The sequence below is a fragment of the Pimephales promelas genome, chromosome 14 (assembly GCF_988280905.1).
Source record: "Pimephales promelas chromosome 14, fPimPro1.hap1.1, whole genome shotgun sequence".
Classification (NCBI taxonomy): Eukaryota; Metazoa; Chordata; class Actinopteri; order Cypriniformes; family Leuciscidae; genus Pimephales; species Pimephales promelas.
Genome location: NC_142782.1, coordinates 16,697,156 through 16,715,050, shown reverse-complemented (window position 1 = coordinate 16,715,050; position 17,895 = coordinate 16,697,156). Strand labels below are relative to the sequence as shown.

The window sequence follows — 17,895 nt, the reverse complement described above, 5'->3', positions numbered from 1 at the left end:
CAACATTTATAATTTTAGTTAAGTTTAGCTTAGTTTAATTGTAAACTTTTTTTAGTTTTAGTTAACAATAATAACATTGCTTTACTAAATATTAAATAGTCCCACTCAAACTCGTGATATTGGTTGAGCCAATGTACATGTTTTGGCTTTGGACAGTAGAAAGCATTTTAACATAAAACAATTAAACTTCACCCAGTTGGTAATTTGAACTTCCAAATTTATCCATTAGAGTGGGTCAAAATAGAATAACAAAAAACTTACCAGCCAGGTCTGCTGTCATTCATAAATCATTTTGTGCTTTTTTTTTATTACATATTTACTTGTGTTCATTTTTTAAAATGTAATTTGTCTTTATCTAAGATCTTAATCATAACAAAAGAAAAATCTGTGCAGAAAAAAAGAAACAGCAGAGTTAAAAAAAAATACATTTAAAAAAAAGCACATAATTGGGTAAAATGTGTCTCCACAGTAGTAGTCTCCACACCCATCAAACTTGGCCAGTTTAAATTCCAGTTCAATTTAAAGAAAATCTCAGTGAACAAACAATATTAGATCTGCTAATAATTCTATATTATTATTAGTAATACTATTTTCAAGTCTTTTACACCCCATTGTCACTTACTGTCACCTTTGCATTGCCGCTGGTGCACAGGCCCGCTATGGGGGCAGCTTGCAGAGTGAGGAGGTAAGTTGAAGGAAGTAGTGAGTCTACACTCACTGGGCCTGTGACAAATGACAATCTATTTCCTGCTGAGGGAGCTCACTATACTGCATCAGCACCTGTACTCACTTTTGGGGCCCCCAACATCATAATGCATGAACAATACATTTGCATTGTGTATTGAATATGTTTTAAAGCCTTCATAATATGCTTGATGAATGATTCTCTTAAGAATAAGCATTATAGAAAGCCTTGTGTTTCATGAGTCATGCTTAAGTGAACAAAATATGCATTTAAATTAATTCCAATGTTTATGCATGCATTTATTGGATATTATGAATCATGTTAATGCGTATATGAAGGCTTTGTGACAGGCTGTCGTAAAATTTGCTCCGCTGTAAGTGAGTGAGTTCCTATGAAAGGAATATGGAATGGTTATTTGTGACACTCTCTCTGTGTGTGTTTTGCTGTTGTTGGACTGGAGGTAAAGGGTTAGGAGGACCTGCCTTGCCCAGTCTTGGTTGATCTGTGTTTGTATTTCATTAGTTTGGTGGATGTTGTTTTGGACCTGAACTAAAGAAATTTGCTATAAAATATTAGATGTCATCTTCATTCTAATAGGGAATGTAGTGACTCTTTTATATTTGATATTTCTTAGCTAGATTTTAAGATGAATGGATGGATGGATGGATAGATAGTAACTGTTGCAGTTTTGCATATTAAATTGGCTCTGTGACAGTTATGAATTGATGACTGAAATCTAACATGTTTTTCTCTCTCTGTTCTTCAGGCTGAACTGACGTTTTGTGCAGGTGATGTGATCACAGTGTTTGGAGATATCGATGAGGATGGCTTTTATTATGTGAGTAGATTATTCACACCACCTGTGTTTTTGGTGCAAACACTATACTATTCCGCAAATGTGTTTTTTCCTCAGTGGCCAGCATTTAAAAAACACCTCATGGTGATCCTTCAAGTTTGAGGTTATTCCTACTATTGACTTTGAACACAGGAGAGCTGCCACACTGGGATTTAGCCATTAGGCGCGTTATATCCTCTGTTTTCCATTTTCAGGGGGAGCTCAATGGACACAAGGGTTTGGTCCCCTCCAATTTTCTTGAAGAAGTGCCTGATGACGTGGAGGTTTACCTCACAAACACCCCGAGCCGTCACCCCCAGGACCACCCGTCCCGGACAAAGAACAAAAGGGTATATCCTGTTACACACTAGCCGTCTGTCATCCATTTATTTTAATCTTCTTCCTGCTCCGCTGTTTTTTTTTCTTCCTCTTCTCCGTCTGTGTTTGTGTTGTGTGACAGCCGGTTGCTTTTTTGATGGATCATTGAAGGAAAACAGAAACGAAAAGAGAAATGAAGACAGCTTACTAAACACAGAGACTTACCTTTAAATGCAAGACTGGGGAACCTTTATTTTTATGTCAGATGCTCTGCGGAAGCATTTGAGGAGAAATGTGAACTGGTAATGAAATTGCATATTCATACAGCATTGTTTGAAAAAAAGAATTCGCGCAAAGAGACGTGCCAGATTATTAGTTGTTCATTGTTATTATTTATGGGAAAAGAAGCACTAAAAGACTCTTTATTATTTTTTACTTAATTCACAAGGGAAGCATTGTAATTGATGCTTTTTGAATGTAACTGTGTTTAAACGTGAAATCAATTTATAATAGAGGAGATAGTTTTGATGTACAGAGAACTGAAACCATGTAGAACTGTTAGAACTGCATGCTTTTACTTTCAGAATGCTTCAACCCCACCATGAAACTTTTTTAGGTGCTTTAATGGATTGAGACCAGTTAAAAAAAAAATGAACCTTAAATCCTTTTGTATATGTTTCCAAAAGAATTGTTTTTGTATATTGCTGATATATAAGACTTACAGAGAGACACAAAACAAATGTTGCAAGTAAAGAGAGGTATCAAGAATGATTTTATCTGTAGATGTAGATATTGTACAATGAACTGTAAAAAAAGAGAAAAAAAGAAAATATAATTGCTGATGGATGTTCTGCTCAATCATCAGGACCCATCAAGGTTTTTCTGTACTGAAAGTTTGGTGATTTTGTTTTTTTCATATTCATTGTGAAGACAATTGAGATGCATTACATCATGGCATTGTTTTTTTTTTTTTTTTTCCTCACTTGCTTGGCAAAACAGAAGAAGAGTGTTCATTTCACTCCGTAACGGCTCAGTATCTGTCACGTAAGTGAGCAACAGAGGATACAACGAATAACGCTGTCTTCGTCTAATGCATACGACACGGGTCCTTATTACTGTTGCACCTGGTATGCATAAAACATGCACATACGGCACATTAACACCAAGCATTTACAAAAAAAAAGAATTGCTCTAATGTAAGAAAAATCTAACACAGAGTTTACGTATATTTTCAATTATTTAATTTTAATTTGTAATATTTTATTTTATACCTCATAGTTTATTAATATATCATTTTTACCTTTTGTAATTTTAATATTTTTATATTATTTTAATATATTTTTTAAATATGAAATCATTTAAACATTATTTAAAATCTACAGTATACATATATATATATATTAAAATAATAATAATTAAAAGATGTTCATTTATAATATTTGTTATGAAATCAATTTCACACTAAAATAAAGGGTTATATTGACATTCTTTATAGGCACACACATTTGCATTCCTGCATATGCATGCACAGACAGGGCACATAACACTCATCAAAACACACCTATAATTTTCATGACCTGGAATTGTCATGTCATATATTTGTGCATCAGTTTCACAGTACTACAAGTAGTGCTGCTCAGAGAGCTGTGATTGGTCCACTGCTGTCAGTGCATTAGACAGGCACAGCTGGTATCTTCAGTTGTTTCTCTGGGTGTTGTCCATTATAATGTTCGTCTTTCATTGACTCCTTCTGTAAGTCTTAGAAAGCTATAAGGCCATTGTTGCACGGTCAGAATTGGACCCCTGACCCCCTTACCCCCACCCCTTCTCTTTTCTAATGTGTGCAGTTAAGTAGATTCCAAGTGTAAGCCCTGGGACAAACCCTCTCCTCTCCTGTGGACGTGCACCCTATCATACAGCACGAATTCACACTATTTAAATTTTTGTTTCAAAATGAATACTGAAACATTGGCCAGGTCATACAGCTGTGTGTGTGTGTGTGTGTGGGGTGCACTATTTCCATTAACTCTAGGAGTGAACTCAAACAAGTATTCTCACCCTTATCCATCTAAAGCGTAGATTGTAGTTCTATTCTCATATATATTTGATTGAATTGATTTTTATTTTAAAGGGGTGGTTCAGAATTTTGGACATCGGGCCTCATTTCCAAGTTAGCGTGAGTCAAAGGTAACTGCTAGCCTGCCATTAAAAACAGTTTTACCCACTCCACAGTACACCAAAGTAATTCAATTATAACGCCAGACTATCGATGTACATGTCTGTTGAGAGAATAATGTTCAAACTACCCTTTCATCGCATTACAATAGTTATATTTTGTTCCCTGTATTTATTAGTGCGGTCTACAGGTGCTGCAAAGGTCATACACGTAGCCATGATACTGGACACATGGGATATTTTATTCACAAAATCCAAACATTAGTCAGGTAATGTTAAATGTTAAATCTTACTTGTGAAAAGTAATTCCTGAGCGATAGTCCGCCGGGATATGCTGCGCAGTGCTCTGGCATCTACTGCATCTATGCCACACAATAGGAATACGACCGGTTCAAGATGGCGGCCGGATTACTCAGTGCCCAGCGGCCAATAGGGCATCTAGTCTCTATATGATATCAATGGGTAGAGCTGTTTTTAATGGCAGGCTAGCTGTTACCATTGACTAGCCTAGGACCGGCAAACTGGGACGACTGGATGCACATTTTTTAAAACTGCCTCCACTGATAACACTAAGGCTCACTTGGAAATGAGGCCCGATATCCAAAATTCTAAACCGCCCCTTTAAGTTTTTGCGTTCTTGCAGCCACTTTTGTAAATGAAGCTTTTTTAAAGCAGGTTTGATTTGGCTCCAACACCCTTGGTGAAGTTACCATGCTGAAAGGTGATAGATTACTCCAAAAGACTGGTAAATTAAATACTTATCTTCTCTTTTCATTGCCATTATAGATTGTCACTGTTAGCGTAAATACTCATAATGATGTGTTGTGCAACTATACAACTAAAATTAAGGGGAAAGTATGGCATGTTAAAGTGTTTTTGCTGTTAAGGAGTACATAATTAGTTCATTGTCACTAAATATTAGATTATTGTCATGTCACTATGTAAAAACAGTCAATTTCTTAAGATTATTTTGTTCCACTTGCAGTCTGAACAGGCTTATTAATGTTTTAATGCGAGTTTAGTATTTTTGAAGTGAAGCATATTTTTGTTTTAATTATTTTTGCAGTTTTACTAAAACGATTCCCACAGGTGACTGTTTAGAGTGTCGCCCCCTATTGGCTGGATGTATTATTTTATGATGCAAAATGTACTATACATTCCATAATTGACTGTATGGTGGCCCTTCTGGGACAGAAAGGACTGTGAGAGGAGATGGGAGTGTCTGTTGTACAGTAATGACGTTGAGATGCTTTAAAAGGCAAAGAAACACTTTCTTTTCTTTTTAAACATCCAGCCCTGAACTGTCCCTTGCGGGTCTTCCGTTAGGTTCCCGTGGAAAAAGCGGGCCCTCCCAGAAGAAGTGCCACCCCCACAGTGCGCCCACACATCCCGGGGTCCGGCCCCGCAGCACAGGGGCCCGGCAGTTCCTTCCGGCGCCCCCGAGCTGACTCTAAGAAAAAAGGACTGCTCTCCAAAGGAAAGAATCTATTGAAAAGGCTGGGTGCTGTCAAATAGTTTCACACACAGTAACCCTCCTCACTGCAGCCGGCTTAAGGGAAAAAGTGGAATTGAGAAAGAGAATGGGAAAGAGAAAGGGAAATGGTGGAAACTAGGGCTTTCATGACCACTACTTCGTCTTTATCCCGCTGAAGCCTTATTTGCCCATTTTTAATTCTTAAAAGCACAGAAATGCTCACAAACGTGAGTTGATGTCTTTAAAAATACAGTTCAAATGTGTATTAAATTAGGATAATATTTTATTTGATTGATTTTAAGGGATAGTCAATTATTGTATTGTTATTAATAATTATTTTACTACATAATTACTACAATAATAAACATTAAAAAATAAATTTCCCTTAAATTAAATACAATTAAACATTAATTTAATATAAGAAATATCCAATAATACAAATAAATATTATTATAATAACTATTTTTGGCACATTTTAGATCTAAACCTCCTTTTCTAAGAGAAAGATAACCTACTGTAGCACAAATTTTTAGGAGTTAGCACAAATATGAAATGTGGGATTTGCTGTGACTAAACACTGCTTATATTTCTACTAAAAACATGAGGGGGGGAAATCTTCTGCCACTTTTGACTGGATTGTTTTAGCACTAAAAGGTCATGAAACTCCTAGTGGAGCCCCGTCATATTTGCCTTATTCAATGCACAATGGTTTGTGTTGTCCAGTCATCTGGGTGAGATTCGTCTGTCAGTGTCATGTGCAGTCATGTAGATGTTTTCCTCCTCATGAAAAAGCAGTGTATTTCAAATCTGTGTGACCAAGTGTTGTGTTGTTTTTTTGCAATGTGTGTCAAAAGTAGGGAGGGAGGACTCTAACCTTGTTTAAACCACTTTGGAAAGAACAAATGTCTGTTTAAATGGTTCGTAAATCCATTCTCATGTAAATTGTGCAAATGAATGCAACAATTAACTTAAGAATGTTTTTATACACGATTTACACATGAAGTTCTGTATGTTTTCACAAACAAGGCCCTTGATTTCAACTTATTTAGCACAACTTATTCATAATTTTACATAAATCAGTTAGTTTATTGGCTCAATGATGCCTCTCCCAGCATTCAAACCATTTGAATAAAATGATGCACCTATTCTGTACTTGATGAGGAAAGAAATGAGCATTTGTGAATGTATGGCCAAGGAAAATCTTTCTAACCGTTTCCAATACGCGATCCATTTGATCCAGTCTATACTTGTTCCCCATTCATTGTTCATCTTTTTTTTTTTTTTTTTTTGAGGTTTTGTCATTTCACCCTTATATTTTGCCCTAAACAAACATGCTAAAGTAGGTTTGCAAGGATTGACTGCCAAAAGAAAAAAAAAAACAGGAATGTATGAGATACATTCTGTATGTCTTGTACAATTTACAGCCAAATTCCAGGCATTTTAATTCATCAGAATAACTGTATATATATTTTTTTTTTTTGCCGAGTCATTTAATCATAAGATATGTTACAGAACATCGCTTCTACATGTTTGAGTGACTGCTGCTCTTTTTGTACTTTTGTCCATTTGTACATTCTTTTTAAATGTTTATACTTGCTTTTCAGACTGCCTTTTTTGTACATTAAACTTTATAATCTGACAGTGCAAGCTATCCTCATGGTGTCTTCAAACCATAATGTTTTAAAGTCTGCAATTGTGTGCTAGCTTTATGGAAAAGAATTATAAGCCTATATTGATGGTTATCAAATATTGTGTGAGTGTGCATGTGCAGTTTTATATCAAAATAAATTTGATATTTTATACACAATGTAGTATGTATTTATTCTATTAACTCGATATTCAATCTTTTACAGTTTTACAGGTGAGTGAATGACTAATGGTGGCGGTTGATACAATATAATGTACTTCCAATAGATGGCGCCCAAAGTCAAGAATTGTCTGCCTTTGTAGTGATTTACTTCCTTTAAATGTGTGTACAAATTCACAAAATGTACAAAGGTCAAAGGTTCCTTTCTAATACCCTAGGATAAAACAATAAATATATACCTGCATAGTTTTTTCATCCCTTACCACATTCTCATGTATTTGTTTTTAGCTCTGCAGCCCTACTTCTTTTTTATTATGAACAGGTATGAGATCATCATATAAATATAGCCTACATAAAAGCTTAACATACACTGTAAAAAAAATATTTTTCGTTCAACTTAAAGTTTTAAGGCAACCATGGGTTACTTCATTTTTTAAGTTCATTGAAATTAAGTTAATACAATGTAGGAGATTGATTTAATAATCAGAAACTCAAAATATGATGTTATCTGAACCACATCTAAGTTGATTTGACAGAAGAAAAAAACGTTATGATAACAAATCCATTTTTTATAGTGGGACCTAGTGCTTTTTGCTTTACTGTTATTCAACCCAAGTAGTAACTCGGTAAATGTTTTCTTATCTATAACAAAAAGTTTGGTTTTCCTTTATCCCATTTTTGTTTGTATATGGTTTTTCCCCATATTAAACTATGAATGCCACATTTGGTGGTAATCTTTGTCTATTCAAATTAAACAAAATCCATCTTTTTTCAGAAAAGTAAACTTTCATCCCTAAGCATTTACAAAGAAAACATTCCAAAAACATTTAGCTATAAATGCAATTAAAAATAAGTGGATATTTTCTTTGTCAGCCCCACCTTAGGCGTCATTCCCACGTCCAGATGCTAAGAAAAGTTCTAGAGCTTGTTCAAAATTCGCCTATTTTGAACTGCTCTAAAAATAATGATTTTTTTTATTGTTTGCTGTGTATTTCAATAGATTGTAACTTTTCTCAGTGTCATTATTCAGTTGTTAATCAAGATTAGGGTGACAAACAGTTTTGTTTTCCCAGGACACGTCCTGTCCATGTTTTCACGCCCTGTCCTGGCCGTCTTTGTGATGAAAATGTCCTGGTTTTCCAAAAAAAAAAAAAAAAAAAAAAAAAACTGCTGGGAAAGATCAGCTTTACAGCCCAGTTTAGATGGGCAAACAAGGAGGATGAGGAAGAAAAACAGGATAGAGGGAATATATATATATATTGTTAGTTCGTTTTTATAAGTTTGTGAGAGCTTTTTTTTTGTTCAATTTGGAGGTATTTATTTTAGTTATTTATATATTTATTTTATATTTATTTTTTCTTGTAATATAACATTTTTTTTAACCCTAGGCATTAAATGTATTGAAATGAACAAGGCATCTTTGAGTAAACTTCGAGTAGCCTATCTTTTGAGTTGCCTATGTGTTTGCCATTGCATATAGGCTATATGGTCACCCTAATCCAGATCGTTGAAGATATCATGAAGAAGACGTTGTCATGGGTTAGATGTCACTATGATGAACGCTGCTCAGAATGGACCAATCATACTGTTGCTTTTCTGATGTCAGTTTTCTTCTAATGAAGACATTTACACTGCAACTCTAATGTAGGCCTATGCATATCTGTGCTAAGACAAATATGTCCTGATATTTAAATGGGAATCAGTGTAGGAGCCTACATGCGCCCCCTGCAGGAAAACAACTTCGTGTCCCATAGGAAACAGTTATGTAGTAGCATTTACCGCCCGATGGGCTCAACCCACTGAAGAGAGCGCGAGCTCAGCGCTTGTTCTTCATCTTCATCAAAGCTCGAGCGCAGCACGCGATAGGCTTTAAGCGGACTCTTAAACGATGGATTACAAACTCTGAATTTAGTACACAATTTCAAGTTATCTTTATTACTGGTCATTTTGGACGTCATATTCTGACGCACTCTTAATAACCCTTTTTCTTACGCAAATACCCAAAAATATCTTTACTCTGATATAAGGGCAATGATTTGTTCTTTTACCATTAACGTCGCAGTATAGATTCGAAGACTGTAACTTTCTTTTGTTGCTGAAAAATCTTTTTAAACCATGGACTTAATATACTGCAAAGTCCTACTGACTCTCCTGAGCGTATTTCAGGTAAGATCATTTGGATAGAAGAAACATTTGTTTTTAATATAACTTGATTTGATTTATAATAAGTGTTTTTGTTTGTTTGTTTGTTTGTTTGTTTGTTTTGGTTTGGTTTTTAAGTTCTTTCAGGTTCGTAGTGACACTGTATCACCGTCAAAACATCCAGGTAAAAGAAATTAAAATTCTTTTTTTTTCCAGAACTCATGGCTCCACGTAAATTTGGTAGCCTATATTTAGAACAAATTCGTTATTTTCTACACTACTAAACAGTAGGCTTGCCAAGAAATTAATCTTAAATGTGGATTTTTTTTTTCGTTGTTGTTGTTGTTTTTCAGTTGTGTTGAATTTAAAAGGTTCAACCTTTAAGCTATTGCAAAAAAAAAAAAACTTTATTTACATAAAAATAAACCTGCGCTTTACAGATAAAAATATTTTTTGCTTGTCCTAAAACACTGAATGAATACGTCACTGTAATCCCAGCGAAACGCAGCATCGACATTTAAATCTGGAAATGGAGCTATCTTAATGCCTTAATTTAAAAAAAAAAATAAGGAAAAATCCAACCTTTAAGGACACCAATTTCTTTGCGAATGAATAATGTATCATAAATAAATGTTCTTCCTTAAAATACAGGGTAAGTCTTTCAAGGTAAAGTAAATACCCTGTATTTCCTTAAAATACAGGGTAAGCCCCTTTGTTAAAATCCCATAGAGTCAGGAATATTTCATGGATCTAGGGTAATATGTATCCTAATAAAGTTCCCTTTGCATTTGGAATTAAATATCCCCACATCATCACACACCCTTCACCATACCACCATACCTAGAGATTGGCATGGTTTTATTTAAGTAAGCCTATTATCTGGTTTGATTTGCATTGGAAGATGATCTTATGGAAAATACTTTTTTTTTTTTTTTTTACTTGTGTCATGCATTGATGCACGTGCTTGGATATGTTGTGCTCAGGTCTGCAGGTGCTGGCCACGGCTTCACACTACTGGCCCCTGGATTCAGTGGAAGGGATCCACGGTCTATCAGACCAGATTGGGAACAGAACAGGTCATGTTAATGGGACTAACATAAGTATGTAAACGTCACACCTGCTTTTCTTTCTTTCTTTCTTTCTTTCTTTCTTTCTTTCTTTCTTTCTTTCTTTCTTTCTTTCTTTCTTTCTTTCTTTCTTTCTTTCTTTCTTTCTTTCTTTCTTTCTTTCTGTCTGTCTGTCTGTCTGTCTTTTCTGTCTTTCTGTCACCACAGCTGTTTAACATTCTTCTATGGTCACGTCTTAGTTTCAGAAATCTCTGTGGCTTTGCAGCTGTCTTCAGCTCTTAAAACAAACTGATTGGCTTATTTGAGTCGAAAAGTTGAGGACTTGCATGATTACCAGTTGTGATGAAGACAACTGACTATGACATTTAAGGGTGTCAAAGGTACACAGTTTCTCTCAGTGATTTACTAGTCCGCTTGGAGTTTTAGAGGACCAAACTCACCTTGGGATAGAGTACATCTTGGTAAATAGACCTGTTGAAAATTAGAAATTTGTGCATTTAATACAAACATCCACACATTATTCCATTGCTGGAGTATATTTCCAGTATGGCATTTGTTCTGTGCCGGTCAATTCTGAACAAATGGAGGGCTGAGAGGAATTCGCTAGGCCTCTCAGACTTGTGTCGGCACATTGTGTTGTCTAATGTGCGGACCTGAAAGATATGTTAAAATCTCATTGAATGTTACACTGGTCATCTTGTCCACCATGTCTGCCTAAGTGTCTCACAATGTCCCTTTTTTCCCTGTCTCATGTCATGTCTCTATACTCATTTGTACATGTGTATGTTGCTGAATCACCTGTTTTTTTGTTTGTTCTGTCTCTTTTTCTTTGTTATTTCCACATTCTCTCCATCACAGCTGTCAGAATCCACAACCACACTGTCCTGACTACCCATAATTCTTCCTCTGTGTATACCAATGACTCTGCCTACACTAACATTTCCGCCACTGTAGGTGAGGCTCTCACACGTTCACTCACTTACTAGTATACAGCTAGGTTCTCAAAGAACAGCATTGGGGCCTATACATTCATGTAGACCTTGTATTTCAGCAGGACATCATTAGGAGAAGATAAACTAAAAAACTCTGATATATGACCATTTACATTAGAGTAATTGAAGCATGAATTGTTTAGTGCTGTTTGATCTGGCGTTCTTCACTCAAATCAAACCATTCAAGATTGACTTGTTTTATTGGATCCAGTGTGTTTGTGAAACTGCGTTTGAAAACCTTGCCCCATTTTGGAAATCTACTGTTTGCGCTGTGATTTGTTATGTCAGTTCGTTTAAAACAAATGCCCCAGCCAAAAAACAATTATACAACGATTTGAATCTGATTGGTCGAACAGCGTTGCAAGAGTGCTGCTATTTAGTATAACAGTCCTGCAGTGTTTGATTGTGCAACATTGCAACCGTTTTCATGGTGTCGGTCAAAAATACAGTAATACATTATGATTAAAAAAAAAACTCTGCTTTCTATTACATTTTAAAATGAGCAGAAGTTTCACCAGTCATTACTGATTCACCCATGTTGATTTGGTGCTTAAGAAACATTTATTATTATCAATGTTAAAAATATTTTTTTTATTTGTTAAATGGAAAGTTGAGCATTTGTAGCATCTAGCATTTGTTACATCTCTTTACTGTTATTTGATATATTTGATGTCTTTTCTTGATAGAAGATTTCTTAAAAAAAATCAATCTTACTTACCCCAAACTTAAACATAGACGACACTGAAACTGTAACAGCTAGCAAGCTCCATTTTGTAAGGTTACATCCCAACTTGATAACTTTATGATTTAGTTTCCAGTCAAATTAGGGTTTTCAAGTGACACTTCAATGCAACTTGTATTCATGATCATTCTGATAGCATATGAAAACTATAAAAGCTTGTTTCTGCCATAGAATGAAAAATATAAAAGGTAATTGCTACTTTTTATTTCACAATTCTGACTTTTTTTCTCACAATTGCGAGTTGACTTCTGATGCGAAAGTCTGAATTGCGAGATATAAAGTCAGAATTGCGTGATATAAAGTTGCAATTGCGAGATATAAAGTCAGAATTGCGTGATATAAAGTCAGAATTGCGAGTTATAAAGTCAAAATTGCGAGATATAAAGTCAGAATTGCGTGATATAAAAGTCAGAATTGCGAGTTATAAAGTCAGAATTGCGTGATATAAATTCACAATTGCGAGTTATCAAGTAAGAATTGCGAGATATAAAGTCAGAATTGCGTGATATAAAGTCAGAATTGCGAGTTATAAAGTCAAAATTGCGAGATATAAAGTCAGAATTGCGTGATATAAAAGTCAGAATTGCGAGTTATAAAGTCAGAATTGCGTGATATAAATTCACAATTGCGAGTTATCAAGTAAGAATTGCGAGATATAAAGTCAGAATTGCTTAATATAAAGTCGCAATTGCGTGTTATAAAGTCAGAATTGTGAGATATAAAGTCAGAATTGCGAGATATAAAGTCAGAATTGTGAGATATAAAGTCAGAATTGCAAGTTATAAAGATAATATCATGCAATTCTGACTTTATATCTCACAATTTTGGAATTGCAAGATATAAAGTCAGAATTGTGAGATATAAAGTCAGAATTGCAAGTTATAAAGATAATATCACGCAATTCTGACTTTATATCTCACATTCCTGACTTTATATCTCACAATTCTGACTTTATATCTCACAATTCTGACTTTATAACACGCAATTGCGACTTTATATTAAGCAATTCTGACTTTATATCTCGCAATTCTGACTTTATAACTCGCAATTGTGAATTTATATCACGCAATTCTACATTTTTATCTCGCAATTCGAAATAAAGAAATACAGTCGAAAAGAAATTAAGGTTTTTGATGAAAACATTCCAGGATTTTTCTCCATATAATGGACTTCACTGGGAACCAAACGGTTCAAGGTCCTTAAACTTTGTTATTTATGTTTGAAATGGCCGATCGTTTCGCTACATAAGACCCTTATTCGACACCCTTTGAAGCTGCACTGAAACTCTTATTTGGACCTTGAACCATTTGGTTCCCAGTGAAGTGGATTATATGGAGAAAATCCTGGAATGTTTTCATCAAAAACCTTAATTTCTTTTCGACTGAAGAAAGAAAGACATGGACATCTTGGATGACATGGGGTGAGTAAATTATCAGCACAAAAAAATTTTTTTAAAAGTGAACTACTCCTTTAATATCAGCACAGATTGCTTGTTTGACATTGTTACTGTAAATCTCAAAATCTAGTTCACGAAGGCATGCCAATTCCCTGAATCTCACTGCATAGATGGATGTTCACTCCTCTGTAGGCTGTACCTCTTTATCCCTCTGCTGTTGTTCACTCGCTCCACACTTCAGTCTGTCTCATCTCTGTCTTCTGCCATTCACTGTGTCTTCTTCACTGAGCACTCTTTTCCATCATCATCTCTTCTCTCAACTCATCCATTCATGAGGTGCGATGGTGCAATGGCTCCCACTGTGATCCACAGATCCTGCCTTTTAGGTATAACAAAGGAGGATTTATTGACCAAAATAACTGCCCTCGCAAAGGAAAAACTTACCATCGACAAAAATCCGACATGTCATGAATCATCTGCAGTTCAGTTGCTCAGATGGGGGATTTTGAATTCCCTAGATCCTCATAATTCACGAGATCTGCTCTTGTTGTTCTATCTAGAGGATGGAGCAAAATGCTCGTATTTTTACTATTTGGGTAAAAGGTTAGGATTCCCCCATAAAGACTTTGTTGTCTTTCAGATTGGCTATCAATGATTATTCACCCAAAAGATTTTCCATGAGGTGATTATAAACTGGAATGGTTTTTTAAAATGTTATATTGCAAGTGTTATAATCTTGTTGGTTGGTCTTTCATTGTGTAGACATTGTAGAAGGAATGGTGAATAAGGGCATCTATCTGAACGGTGATAATGGAGCCACTTACCTTCACTTTGGCAACTATAAAGACTCCTGCATAAGTGATCCTACTCTGTGTGGACCTGCCGGTGAGTTTTTAATATCTTCATGCTCTCTTTTCCGATGTTATAGAAGTGCATCTTTATATGGTCATAGATGTATGATAGTTGAGTAATGTGTTGCTCAGTTTTATACATGACGTAATAAAGGCTAATGGTTCAAAATTAAGTTTATATTTCTCAAGAGCAAATATATCAGCTTACATCAAACATTTTGTGCGTGAAAGCTGATATCATCTGTTATTCATCTGCTCACATCAGTGCACATTCTTTTCCTCGCAAAAAGGAGAATATGTTGCATTTATATGTATTTTCCAGGGCTTGACCAAAGTAAGACTTGCTGTAATGTTGTTTGTAATGAAGCAGCCTGGATCTAATAAAGAAGCTTTTGTTTAGTTATAAGTTAGATCAGTATGTATCGGGAAAAGAGCTTGGTGAGAGCCAGAGGATTATGGAAATCATATATTGATTTTAAATTTACATTCAAATTCATATTAAAGAATAATATGAAACATTTGAAAGTTTTATTATTAAATTGATATAATATATTCAATTATTTGAGCTTCTAATCACAGCCTACTGTACTGTTAAATACTGTATGTTTTCTTTTAAGTTAAAATACCTTGTGTTCAACATTAAAGCTTTACTTAACTTTTACTCCTGGACAGGGATAACGTTCTCCTTCTTCTGGAAAAACAAAGAGATAGAGTCTCGTTTTGCGATTGCATCCGGAGGTAAAATCTTCTCGAGTGGTTTCTCTGTCTACTCCAACCCTCTTGGCGGATACGTGGAGTTTTACACGAGAGGAGATTCCATGACATGGAAAGCACATATCGAACTCCCAGGTAGTTATTATTTGAGTGTGCGGGGGAAATTTTAGTGTAGGATATGGAAAGAGTTTAAATGTTTTTGGAACCAGATTATTTTGCCTTATCTCCAAAGCCAAAAAAGATTTCCCATGATCTTGATATTTTGCGCACATGGACAGTTTGAAATACATTCTGGTTTGGAATTACATGTGCCGTCTGACCATAAATATTTTGAATATGTAGTTGTGTTTTTAATTATATTGATTACATCCAGATGTCGAAACATTCAATAGGCTTCAGAATAAACTTTCTCTTTTGGACTTGACAGTGTGATTTAAATTTTGATCTTAATGTTAAAATTAATCAAAAAAATGAAAGTGTAAGTGAAAATTACATGCCCGAGAAAATAATGATCTCTCTTTCATCTAAGATTTTTCAGGCATTTGGGGATTTGTGTCACTTCCATCGTCATTATCCATGTTTCTTCTTCTCAAATCTTCAGAATATCTGGTCTTGTTTGGATTGACGTGGTTGCTAAGTTTAGTGATTGAATGCACCCATCCAGAAGTTTGGGATCAGTAAGATTTGTACAAAAAAATTAATTAAAAAACTTTTATGAAACAATAACGTAACAATTTGATCAAAAGTGACAGCAAAGACTTTTAAAATGAAACCAACATTTTGAATGAATTATTTTCTTTTGAATTTATATATATATATATATATATATATATATATATATTGAAATATTATTTTTAATATTACTGTAAGATACTTTATGTGTACAGATGTTACAGGAGCATTTATATTTGCCTATGTTACTAATTATAACCCATAAGTATGCAAATAAGAATGTTAGAATTATACCAAGGTCTCTATACTGTCAGAATATGAACAGGATACCCCAGGATTATGTTTGCCAAAGCATGAACCAATCCCTCACAAGAGAGAGAGAGAGAGAGAGAGAGAGAGAGAGAGAGAGAGAGAGAGAGAGAGAGAGAGAGAGAGAGAGAGAGAGAGAGAGAGAGAGAGAGAGAGAGAGAGAGAGAGAGAGAGAGCATAATGTCTTGAGTGGGATGATGTGATGAGAAAGTCTCCATTTGCCATTTTATCCCTGGACAGATGAAATGAGCCATTGACAGATCAACTCTGAGTTTATATATATATATATAATTTCTTATTGGCTGCATTATAAGCTGATGAAATCCATTCCACATGCTGTCTCCAGCTCTCCATTTCTGTTCTATTTAAACTTGTGTTTTATGGAACCAGACAGTGTATATTACTATTATCTCTATTTATGGAACCAGACAGTGTATATTACTATTATCTCTATTTCCAAACAATCAATTGTTGTATTTATTTATTTATTTGTTTGAATGTTTTTTTTTTATTATTTAATTTGCTGGCTTTCTCTCTCTCCTATCGTCTCTGTGCTTTATCTAGGCCCCTACTGGACACATGTGCTCTTCACATGGACCCAAACGGAGGGGTTAAAGGTCTACATTAATGGAACATTAAGCACCAGAGACCCCACAGGAAATGTTTCCCATAACTATGGTGATCCCTATGCCGATCTGGTCATCGGCACAGGAAACATCGGGCGTTACAACCACTATGCCACAGGTGCCTTCGATGAGTTTGTGATTTGGGAGAGGGCCCTGTCCCCTCAGGATGTCTGGATGTACTACAAAGCAGCTATTGGTAAGTTATTACAGTAGAGCTCATTGTGACTCAAATCTGCTGTCATCATCATTTCATTTATCTTTTAGTTTATTTTCTCTGTGGCAGCCTTCACTTGTCCCAACCATGTGCTTCTCTGCAGTTGTCAGCCTTTGCCATTGTTGTCAGGGTTTCCCAAATTAGCTGTGCCTTGTCTTTTGGTGTCTCCAGAATGTCCCAACTTGCCTCTTAGCAGATGCTAGTGTAACGGTATGGTGCAGAAGGAATTAGCAGAGGTGTCAGAACATCAAAATCAAACTTTTACTTTTATAAAATCGCAGGAGCAAACGGGTAGTGGGTTCTCTCACACATAAAACAAAGTAGACCGGACTAGGACTCGAAGAACAGAGGGAATTTAAAAACAAACACAGACGACGGTGATAGAATAAAGGATGGTTTATACAAATGATGATAATACTATACTATACACAGGTGCTATACTTGAACACTAACGAGGAGCGGGAAAACTGTGACTCAGGACTGAACCAAAAACACTATGCAGGGGGGGGACACAAGACATACTGTACAACAGCTAGCTCTTCATGCATCTAGAATATTCTTGGTTATACTGTCTGTCTCTATTTATTCATTTGAAGTAAAATACCAATTAAGACACTTTAATTGAAACCATGCTAAAAAATCATTGGTAATGATACAAATGTTTCTTGAACGCAAAATCAGCATGTTAGAATGATTTCTGAAGGATAATGTGATAATGTGAAAGACTGGAGTAATGGTTGCTGAAAAACATTTGAACTTTATAGCACCTTTCCAAACAACACTTTGTAATCACTCTGATTAATACAGAGAAAAAGTGTACGTTATGGCACAAAATGTCATTGGCGGAGATCAAGAATGTTGTATTTCAGAGAGTTC

General features: G+C 35.3%; 2 protein-coding genes across 31 annotated transcripts in view; both read left to right on the top strand.

The window, feature by feature from the left end:
- rimbp2b (RIMS binding protein 2b) overlaps positions 1-5,577 on the top strand; it is a 175,281-nt gene extending 169,704 nt beyond the window's left edge. For 11 of the 29 annotated variants that reach the window (XM_089119509.1, XM_089119520.1, XM_089119508.1 and 8 more), the window contains 4 exons: positions 653-685; positions 1,452-1,523; positions 1,736-1,870; positions 5,340-5,577. In XM_089119509.1, coding sequence (XP_088975635.1) covers positions 653-685; positions 1,452-1,523; positions 1,736-1,870; positions 5,340-5,528 — 429 coding nt within the window. In that variant the 3' untranslated portion in view covers positions 5,529-5,577. Of the gene's footprint in view, positions 1-652; positions 686-1,451; positions 1,524-1,735; positions 1,871-2,837 lie in introns of all 29 variants that reach the window. The other 18 variants (XM_089119523.1, XM_039681571.2, XM_039681536.2 and 15 more) reach the window with 9 other exon arrangements.
- Positions 5,578-9,096: 3,519 nt separating this feature from the next.
- adgrd1 (adhesion G protein-coupled receptor D1) overlaps positions 9,097-17,895 on the top strand; it is a 62,301-nt gene continuing 53,502 nt past the window's right edge. The window contains exons 1-7 of one of the 2 annotated variants that reach the window (XM_089119503.1): positions 9,097-9,460; positions 9,575-9,620; positions 10,420-10,536; positions 11,362-11,457; positions 14,396-14,518; positions 15,157-15,333; positions 16,744-17,001. In XM_089119503.1, coding sequence (XP_088975629.1) covers positions 9,410-9,460; positions 9,575-9,620; positions 10,420-10,536; positions 11,362-11,457; positions 14,396-14,518; positions 15,157-15,333; positions 16,744-17,001 — 868 coding nt within the window. In that variant the 5' untranslated portion in view covers positions 9,097-9,409. The remainder of the gene's footprint in view (positions 9,461-9,574; positions 9,621-10,419; positions 10,537-11,361; positions 11,458-14,395; positions 14,519-15,156; positions 15,334-16,743; positions 17,002-17,895) is intronic. The other variant, XM_039681583.2, reaches the window with a different exon arrangement.